The following is an 11,458-nucleotide window of genomic DNA, read 5'->3' on the forward strand; positions in this document are numbered from 1 at the left end:
GTGGTATTTCTATAGCTACAACGTTGAAACAAATAGTAAACGATGTATCTTGGCATATTTTTATAGGAAACTGTCCTTTCTTTGGAGTCGTTTTCTTCTTTGTTTTATCCAATTAGTTGTCAATGCATTATGACATCAATCAGAGTTCAAAAATTGAGAACTATTTTTGAAGAGCGAAGTCCAAGTAAGTGGTAATTTCCAGCAGACAGCGACAAGAAAGTCTGTGATTTTATAGGTGGAGCTACAAAGTGTTTCACCTTTTTTCTATGTTAAGTGTATTTCTTTTGTTTTTCTTTGGCAATTTAAGTTTTTCCAATTCTTGTAAACGAACAACGATTTCTAACTACTCTTTCTAGGCGTTTCTTCAATTTGAAAACAGAACATAATAGAACGAGTATATGAAAGAAGGCATGACCAAGCCACATTTCTAGACACTAGTCAATTTCAAACTCTGGACCACTCCCAAAATGACCTAAATTATCTTCCAGCTTTTCGGAAAGGGAAGCAGGATAAGTTGACTATTCACCAAGTAGTCAATTTATTATTTGAATAAAGTTGACTATATTTCCAAAACAAGTAAAATCAGTTTTCGAAAATCAAAACTAAACAGGCTAAATTTTTTAAAATTGAAATCATAACTCAGTTGTTGTAATTTTATCCTTCTAATTTCAACAATTGTCTTCACCTCTTCTATCATTAGTCATGGTTAGGGGTGTACAAACCGAACCGAAAAATCGCACCAAATCAAAAAGTCAAACCAAACCGATTAAAAAATCCGATTAGGTTTGGCATTGAGTAAAAAAATTCGAACCAAACTGGCATAATAAATATATAATTTTTATATATATTTTTAAGACTTTTCATAGAACTTTCTTTAAAAAATATCTTACAATATTTGTGATTCTCTTATGGGATGTAAATAATGGGTTGTATAATGGGTTGTATGATCACTTTCTTATCAAGTGTTAGTCAATGCGTCAATCTCTATGTTCTTCCATATTCATATGTCAAGATCGATTAAATTCTTATATTTTTTTCAAATTTGAAGTGGTATTTCGATAATTTAAAATAAAAAAGAACATATCATTATATAGATATCATATTGATTTTTATGTTTAAATATTAAATTCAGTTAACTTTGAAAGTATAGATCAACGAAAAATTATTGTCAGGCGATTAAAAAAATAACTATCATATGTTACTAAAAAAATTCTCCCATAAGAATATGTTAATAGATCATACGTTTGTTAATTTTTTTAATTTTCACTAAACATATATTTACTTATAAGAAATTTAACAAAGTAAAACTGAATAATATTCATGTAACAAAAAATCGAAAAACCCAACAAAGCGAACCAATCCAAATCAATAGAATTGGTTTGGTTTGATTTTGATGAAAATCGAACAACCCGATCCATGCACACTAAAAGAACAAAAAATTGCACATTGTCCCCTCCAAAGGGAGCGGTCTTGACGGAATATTCCCATTTTGACTGGTTTAACAAAATATTTTCGCTTTTGACTTGAACACATTATTTTTCAATTTTCAAAGCTTGAAATTATTATTTGGTACCGGAAAATAGAAGTTAATGATCGTTTTTTCTTACAATTGTGTAAATATTAATAATTTATGCTTAAATTTTTAATTCAAATACATATTTTGGTACTGTAAAAATCTCAGAACTTTATTGGTGGACCTTAGAAAGTGTTGAAGAAACAAAGTTGGTCTTTTTGATTTGGTGTTGTTTGACTAAATTAGTGATTGGGGATTGTTTATATTGGTGTTTGGAAGCTTTGTTTCAAATTTGAGTTTATTGTGGTTTGATCGAAGTTGAAGTTGCAAATTCGAAAAACACTTAGATAAAATAACCTAACAAAAGTATGTCAATTGGATAGATTTCGATGAACGACTTAATATATAAGTAGATTAATAATAGCAGCAATTCTACTAATACGGTTGAGAAATCCTGAAGAGCAAAAATATGACAATCAGGTAGATTTCGATGAATAATCTAATTCATTAGAAACTGTGTACGGATATATAGCCATTTTTTATAGTATAACGTCAATTTTGGGATATTCGGCTAAGAACGGCCCTTGCGGAGGCCTTCCCGTTAATCTCCCGTGACACGTGGCATATGGGGGGGGGGGGGGGGGGGGGGAATTCAAAGCACTGAAAATTACTGTTGGTTTAATTATTAAAGATTTTGTGATAATATCAACTAATGTACGCATTGATCCGTTGGACCACTGTTAGATTGAAAATTAATTGTTAATGTGAGCTATGACCTCAAAATTATACTAACACCTAAATTATCCGGCTGTTCTTCATTTAGACCAGTAGGTGTGCAGCTCGTTACTAACTCCGCCAATTCCTTATGTTCTGGTTTTTAATTTTTGTCTTATTTTATTACTCCAGGCTCCAGCTCATTAATAAATGTCCCCGAAGCAGTAAGCATCGCAATTAATGAATTGATAAAACTTTTGTTTGTTTTCAACAGTAACACAAGTACTTCCTCAGCAACTAAAACCCCTTTGCTGGAGTACGAAGAATTAAGTGCTTGACTATATAATTTAATTGGATTAGCTTAGTAGAAAAGTGATTAAAATATTGCCCCTCAGCTGTTGTATACGAGGACAACTATACTCTTCATTTGAATTTGGTCCAAATTCAAATATTTTACTTATCGAAAAGGTTCAAAATTGTCCTTCGACTATTCAAAATAGGTTGTGTCCATGCCGCGGCCTAAATGGGTAATTTCTACCCTCCTTCACGGATGCAATTTTTGTTTTTTTTTTATTCAGAAAAAATATTTTTCTCTTTTTTAAAATCCACCTGGGACACCCCACCCTCTCTCGCTTCTTTTTTTTCTTTCTAGAAAGAGTCAAAAAGATCCACTACATCAATGTTTAAGAGTAAGCTTTTACATTTGGAAAAATATTTCATATTTTTTTGGAATATAAAGAAAGAAAGAAAGGCCAAAGGAGTATAAACAAATGACTTCGGTCCAAATACATGAAACTTTTCGTAGCGCAAATAAGGTTCACCGCCAGAGTACCAGTTAATGACAATGTACATTTCTGAAGACCATATATTGCTGGAAATTCGGTTTACGTGGTTTGATCGGTTTGTTGTGAATGAATTATGATAAATATTAAACGATCTGCATCAATTCTCCAATATGAGCAACATAAAAACCCCTAACATGCTTAATTCAGTAAAATCTGTATTAATAAATTTTAATTATAGGGTTAAAGCTAGACCCAACATTAATTCTTAATTGTGTACATAATCAACACAAATATGCTAGGGATATAATCATATCATTTATAAGAAAAAGAGCTTTTAAGGCAGCATAGTTAGTAATTTAGTTAGTAATACTTCTACAAAAGTATTTTTCCTTTACTTTTCACGGCTTGGGAAATGTTTAAGACCTCCACATCACACAGACACGAATCTGCTATCCTCGAACTGTTGCCTACTAGTGGAATGACAATCACTCGAATGGAAAATTGAAAAAGGAAAGTTAGAAAAATGTTTAAGATAATAGTAGTTAATTAAATAAATGAGTGCCCTCTTAAACAAATTAAAATTTCAATTACTTTTGGATCAAGAGAAGGAGAAGAATAAAAGTAGAGAAAATCAAACTCAGAGCACTAGATTGTAACGTAACCAAACAAACAAATACCAGAATGTTTTATTGGAAAAGAAATACAAACAAATACAAGAAATACCTTCTTGTTCGATCCTTGACCTTTTGCATATTAAAAGAAAGCCAGTCAACTCAAATGACAAATTGGAAAAGAAAAGTTGATTTGATTTTTTTAAAATTAATTTTCTACTTCTATTACATTGGAATATGCCGAAAAAGAAAAAAGACAAACAATAAGAATTCAATTCAAACTCCACCAGAATCACTAGACTATACTCTTGGTGGTCAAATTCAAAAAAGACCAGCCCAAGCGTAACCAAACAAACAAATGCACGAAGAAAACAAAAACAGAAGTTAACAACAAGATTTGGTTGCTAAGAAGGCAATGCCATAGCGTTTAATGTCAAAATATCCCGGGTTTGTTACAAATAACAATAGGAAATCATGTGAATTTCCCAGCTTTTTCTATAGAGCTCATTTCTCTTACCAAAATGGAGGAACTAAACATGTACAGCTGGTGAATTAGAGAGCAAAATATTATGTGTCATATCTAACCCGATTCTGTGTTAACCAATCTTGTGTTGCTTTGAGAATTGAGATACTGATGCTGCTGAAGATTCTGGTGTTGATTGTATATCATGGCCTGTAACTAAAGAAGATGGCATTGGTTGTGTCGATGAATCGTCTTGGAATTTTCTCTTTCTTGAACTTCCTTCTTTGATCTTCTTCTCTCTTTCTTCCTTATCCCCCTCGCCCCTCAGTATAAAATCTCTGAGACGTTTAACATCAGAGAGCTTCACAGGCTTCAGTAGAAATTCTTCAGCCCCTTCCTCCAAACATCTAGAAAGAAACCATTTACTCAATTACATGTTCCAAATTACAAAAGAAATCTACAAAGTTTGGTACGTGTTTGGATAAAAATTCTGAAATTACTTTAGAAGCAACATATGGTCCCTTCTGAAATTAGAGACTTGTATTTAGACAAATAACTACAAATCCAATTTCTTCAATGCAATAAGCTTAAGAGGATGTATGTACCTATCAATGCGAGCTAAAATCTTTTCAGATGACATAATAACAACGGGGATCTTGCTCAATGCCGATGATTCCTGCTCAACAATAAGGAATTAAAGGTCTTACTCACCATTACTTATCTCACGAAGCAACAACAGATGGATAGGCTAAATAATTTATAGAGACATGACATAAAAAACAAAATAATCACATTAACAACCTACCTTAATTCTTTTGAGAAGTTCATATCCAGTCATCCCAGGCATAGAATAGTCTGTCAGTATCAGATTTACCTTCAAATCCTGAAACCAAAAAAATTGCAAATTTCATTAAAACAAAGTGTCACTAGAGTAACCCCATAAAATAATAATGCTCACAAAAGGAAATGTAGTTATGGCTGTTCAATAACTACAATGGGAACCAAATTTTACAGATTTTGTACAACAATTTCATCTTAGACACAAATATAGAAACAATAATCAGCCTAACATAAGCGAGAATGAAAAAAGATGGATTTATTAATTACTTATATTTTACTAACTAATTTAAGTTTTAGAAGATGTAATCATTCAACAAAAAGAAACAACAGAAACGTGTTAAAACTTACATCAATCCCCACAGAAGTCTTCTCTCCATCTAAACCCAAATATTGCAAAGCACTCCTTCCACTTTCCACCGCCGTCACTGCAAATGCAAAATACCACATTCTTACAATTTTAAACAAACAACTTGTAATAAACATGTAAAAGCTAAGTTTTGAGCTGTGGATAACAAAAACAGATGCTATTGAAACTGTTTAAAAACCAACCTTTACAAGAAGAAATTTTCAGCAATCGCTCAATAACCTTCCGATCAACATGGCTATCATCCACAGCAAGAACATGCAACTCATGTGCCATTTTCTCCAATTCTATTACCAATACAAATATTGGGTCTCTGTTTCAAAATAGAATCCAACTAAGAAAAAGTGAATATTATAGTAAGGAATAAAGGATGGTTCTATTTGGTAATGTGGGAGTAGTAGATATAGTGAAGGAAGAAATCTAGAAAAAGACTGAAGAAGAGATACTGAAAGATCTTAGCAAATCTAGATCGCATTATCCCACTTGTCCCCTATTCTATCCCACGCTATTATTAAATTCGATTGTTTCTGTTGTTTATTGAGAGATGGGATTTGCTTTTAGTCGAAGGTAACAGACAAAACATACTCTTTACTTCTCTTAACGTAGCATCTCATTATACTAATTCTTGTGGCACTACTGTCGTGCTTGTTTGCGGGGTCAGGTGCCATAAACACTGTTTGTGGTCACTAACTTTGACCCGTGTGTGGTCACTTCCTTTGACCATGTTGTTTTTCTTTTACTGAAAAAAAGCCAGGTAACAACCATAAATAGGAAAGTTAAAATTAATAACCATTAATAATAGTCAGGTACAAATAAAACTGTAATAAACATTTTTTAAGAAGAGAGGAGAGTTTCATCTGAAAATTGAACGGCTTCAAGAACGTATCGTTTTCTTATTACTCCCCGTTTCATTTGATGAAACTCTATTTTTTAAACATGTTATAACATAGCATCATTTTTTTAAAACAATTTAAAAAAAAATAGAACTACATAAACTAATACAAATGACCCAAAATTCAGATCTAGACTTATACAATCGAATTTTATGATAAAGTTGGGTTAATCTTAACAAATATTAATATTCAAAATCGGCCAAATATTTTTGTAGAAAGATCTCACGTGTACTATTTGAGCAGCAATAAATAACAATATGGTATGATCAATGATCCAAGAATATGGAAGATAACAATAAATAGCAAAAATGGAAGTAAGTCGCCCGAAGAGGGTGAGATTCCTTAATATTTGTTCTGACAAAGATAGATAGTGATAAGTTTTTGAATATTCGGATATTTCTTGGATTGGGAGAAGGGATAGATAAAGATCAAAGAAAAATGTGGATTTTGTATGTGTATGGTAACGTAAGAATTTTTAGAAAATATCAACGTATTATTTTTTTCAACAAATGTCTCATCTCCTCTATAACTACGTATCTTTCGTTATGTAGTATATAAATATAATTTATATGAATGTTAATTTGCTCAACAAGATTATCCAAATATTTCGTCATCCCCAATTTAATTCAATAATAAGGCCACTGATTAAACAATGTTGCTAAAATATATACTAGTATGGATCTTTTTTACAAGTATGGCTAATTATCTTCAATCTAATCGTTGGAATTTGGATGGCCTATTGGTTTGGGTAATAAAATATATATGTAAAAAGAAAAAGTTGACCATCTGTCATCAGCCTAAATATACTTTTCAATGCCTTTATTATTACTTAACATTTTTGTCGGAGTTTCATAAGAAAAATATTTCATCTATTCTTGTTTGGAACTGCACAACAGATCGAGGAACCATTCAAACCCAACAAACAAAACGAAAGAGGAAATTAGAATCCTCTCTTTTCCACTGTTAATATATATTAGTGAGCAAAGATCAAAGCCTGTGATGCATGAAACGGCAAGAACCTGCTGTTTAGGCTATATTAATCATTTATCAACCCATGTTTGTTTATACTCCTATTAATTAACTTTGATATATACATATTTTCCAAGTTGCAAGTTTGAAGATTTAAAGATTATCAAAACCTACTGTCTACCACTAGCAAGTTGTATGCTGTGTGCGACATGTTTTCCAATAGGGATAGTGGTCCATTTGCTATCCTAGCAACATAAATATTGTTTTGACAATTGAATGTACATACAGCCACAAGATTTAACAATGAATTTAAAGATCGTTTAGCAAAGACTATCCCACCAAATCTGAGGGAAGATATTCTGATTTTGTCAAGGCTCCTATCCAGCCTACTACTTAATATTTAGTTGTCATGTAGGGATTTATTAACAATTCAAGTTTTAACCTACTACTACTTAGTGTTCGTTGCACTCTAATGAATCATTAAGAAATGTAGGCATTTTTTTTTATCGAAAGGAAAGATTACAAAGAGATAAGCGAATCACGATTTTTTTTTTGCCATAAAATTTGGGATTTTTTTTTAAATTTTGTTTTCAACTATATGTTTTGACAGATTTTGAAAACAAAATCTTCAAATTACAAATACAAACTCTAGAATAATTTTTAAAATTTTCTACTTATAAAACATCAATTTTTTTTTAAGTAAAATGTATATCTAAACACAATTTCAACTTTCAAAAACTTTTTTTATTCTTATCTTCAATTTTTTTTTCATATTTCAACCAAATGTATATCCAACGATAGTTTACTTTGCATTCTCTGATTGTTGAACTTTACGTATCAGTCATTGCGCGTGCAAGGGATAAATAAAAATGATTATACGTTTTAACCGTGCAAATGGATATTTAAATTTCTTATTTTTTGAAATATGACTAGTTTACTAGTTAGAGTTCACATATACAATTCGACCTTCAATAATTACTCCTGAAATCTGTTAATCACTTTAATTTTAACCCCTTTTCCTTTTCGAGTATAGCGTGATTTATGCACCAAATACTGTCTTCAATTCTTGAATAACAAGCGGGGAAAAAAAAGAAAAGCGCTATTCACATATGGTTGACTATAATTCAAGGTGTTTACAGTGGTTGAATTGTACTTCTCTTACTTTTTTGCGTATAAACTTTAATAGTGAGAAGAGACGGCGTTAAAAAGAGTAAAGCCGCCTCCAGCGATGGACCGAGTCAAATCCGATCTCACATCAGATATCTATTTGCTGCCAAAGCACCAAATTGATTCGGCAGATATATTGAACAGTCACCTCCATTCTCTCGCTTCCCAAGAAATCTCCAATTTAAATTACTCCGTACAATATTCGAAATTTCTACTCCCTCATTCCCAAATACTCCTAATAATTTCACACTATTTCTTGCTTAATAAATTCGTTCGAAATAACATATTATTATGTACAAATATAATTTAATATTAAACTTCGTATATTATTCTTAGAAAGAAATTAAATAATCACATAAACACAATGCTCAAATTAAGCCCACAAATGTTTAAACTTTCATTAACATAAATATTACTATGATATATTCAAAATAATAAGATTAAAAAAATATTTTTTTTAAAACTGTACGATGAGTCAATTATGTTTATAATTTTAAATAAGGGGAGTATTAATGTTTGATAATATTATATGTTAATTTTCTAATTATCTTAAGAATAAATTTCATACTTATATGTTATGTCGTGTGAAACTTTTTTATAGATTAGAAACAGTGTTTGAAAAGAAAAGAACAAAAGGAACTCCAAGCAACACGGAGAGATATGAGTGGACAACCAATCTGAATCTTTTTGATCTTCCATCAAATCAGAAAATCCCTTAAACGAAAAAGAAAAGCAACCTTTTTTCCAATTAAGTAAACTTCGGATACCGCGGAATCCCAAGTAAATCACTTAGCTAAGATTGCACCTTTCCGTACTCTCTAAGTAAAGAAAAGGCTTTTACTTTTTTGCCAGTATAAAGTTTATATATTGTCAATTACATCTACAGCTAAGTAACACTACTTCCTATACCTACGATTTTCATAGCTTCTGTTGTCAACAGGGTGGACTGATTGAAATTTGAAGTTCGAAAACCAAACAATATTTGTGTTACTGCTACTATGACTTCTGCTGCTGCAGTTCCTCGTAAATGGAGGAGCTAACTCCTTTTATCTTGTTCGTTTGGTAGGAGTACTAGCTAATGGCAAACATACGAAATTGAAAGAGAAATTGCCAAAATTGTATCTAGGGCTTGAAAGAACAGAGAAAATTAGAGAAGATATCTCATATTTTTGTAATTGAACAAATGCCCAAAATCCAGAATATTCTGTCTCTTTACCTATATATATATATATATATATATATATATATATATATATATATATATATATATATATACACACACACACACATTGGGCCTCTTTAACTAAGCTACTCATAAATTAAAAAAAAAAACTGGGCTAGGCCCAAATACTGGACAGCCCAGCTTCCTTCATGTAATCTTAACACCCCCCTCAAGTTGGAAGGTGGGTACACACCCAACTTGCCAGCCAAAGTGCGATGCTGCAAACCTGTCAAAGGCTTAGTAAAAATGTTAGCCATTTGAGAAGAAGTAGGAACATGAGATAAAGAGATGAGGCCATCAGCTAATTTGGTGCGAATAAAATGACAATCGACTTCGATGTGTTTAGTGCGCTCATGAAACACCGGATTCTTGGCTATGTGAATAGCAGTCTGGCTGTCGCACAAAACAGGAATTGGAGCATCAATAGAGGGACCCAAATCAGATAATAACCGGACAAACCAAGCTAGTTCAGCCACCACTTTACTCATAGCCCTATATTCTGCTTCAGCTGAAGACAAAGAGACTATATTCTGCTTTTTAGATTTTCAACTAAGGAGACTGCCACCCAAATGAATGTAAAAACCAGTGACAGAGCGTCTAGATTCATGATAAGCAGCCCAATCATTATCACAACTAGCAAGCAGAGAGAAATCAGGAGAATTACTAAGAAACACTCCAAAATTAGAAGTCCCATTTAAGTATCTCAAAACATGCAAAGCGGCAGCCATATGTGGGACCCGAGGTGTCTTTAAAAACTGATTCAAATCCTAGACAACAAAACATAAATTTGGCCGAATATGAGTCAAAAAATTGAGCTTGCCAACCAAACTCCTATAAGATTCAAGCTTAGGAAATAGCTCATCAACGTCAGAATGCAGCTTGTGAGCAATGTCCAAAGGACTAACTACTTCAGAAGCATCAAGGCAATTAAATCCAAGAAGTAAATCAGAAATGAACTTCTTTTGATGCAAAAGGACCCCAGACTTGTGATAGAATACTTCAATGCCCAAAAAATAGTTAAGCAAACCTAAGTCTTTGATCTTAAACTGAGCATCAAGAAAACTCTTAAGGGAAGAAATTTCAGACAAATCATCCCTAGTTAATATAGTGTCATCAACATAAACTGCTAGAAAAACAAAAGAAGACTCGATTCTCTTAACAAACAAAGAATAATCATTTAAAGAGTGAGAGTATCCCCTGGACCAAAGGGCTTGAGACAGCTTTGCATACCACTGTCGAGAGGCCTGTTTTAGTCCATAAAGAGATTTTTGCAGCTTGCAGACTAAAGTAGCAGATCCAGAAGAGGAGGAATCAATAGAAAGGCCTTGAGGGAGCTTCATATAAACTTCCTCATCTAAATCCCCATGTGAAAAGGCGTTATTAACATCTAACTGAAATAAAGGCCACTGGGTTTTTACTGCAATAGCAACTAAACATCTGACAATACACATTTTGACCACAGGAGAAAAGGTTTCATTAAAATCAATCCCATTTACTTGAGTGTCACCTCGAACCACTATTCTTGCCTCATATCTTTCTACATTACCATCATCTTTATATTTTATTTTATATACCCACTTACTGCCTATGGGCTTCTTACCAATAGGAAGCTCAACAATTTTTCAAGTTTGATTTGCTTCTAAAGCCGCAAATTCTTGTCCCATTGCCTCTTGCCAAACAGGAATAGCAGCAGCCTAAGTGTGTGAATAAGGCTCTATTAGAACAGTTTGTGTAGTGGAAATAGAGGTAGTGGTGGAGCAAGAAATAGAAGGAGGAAGGTTAACAACATAGTCTTGTAAATGGGAAGGAAGTTGATGGAATCTGGTGCTTTTCCAAAGCTCAAAAGGAGGGGTAACACATTATCAGTTGAGGAAGAAGAAGGCACAGAGTCATCAGAAGGTGACGAGGTAGCAGAAT

General features: G+C 32.5%; 1 protein-coding gene across 1 annotated transcript; it reads right to left on the bottom strand.

The window, feature by feature from the left end:
- Positions 1 to 3,797: 3,797 nt before the first annotated feature.
- Positions 3,798 to 5,842, bottom strand: LOC104121441 (two-component response regulator ARR15-like). The gene is made up of 5 exons (XM_009633447.4): positions 5,476 to 5,842; positions 5,275 to 5,351; positions 4,892 to 4,969; positions 4,692 to 4,762; positions 3,798 to 4,493 (listed from the first exon to the last, which is right to left on the bottom strand). Exons 1-5 carry the CDS (start codon positions 5,564 to 5,566, stop codon positions 4,220 to 4,222), a joined length of 591 nt encoding a protein of 196 aa, XP_009631742.1. The 5' UTR covers positions 5,567 to 5,842; the 3' UTR covers positions 3,798 to 4,219.
- Positions 5,843 to 11,458: the final 5,616 nt, after the last annotated feature.

Source organism: Nicotiana tomentosiformis, chromosome 3, assembly GCF_000390325.3.
Source record: "Nicotiana tomentosiformis chromosome 3, ASM39032v3, whole genome shotgun sequence".
In the NCBI taxonomy this organism is placed as follows: domain Eukaryota; kingdom Viridiplantae; phylum Streptophyta; class Magnoliopsida; order Solanales; family Solanaceae; genus Nicotiana; species Nicotiana tomentosiformis.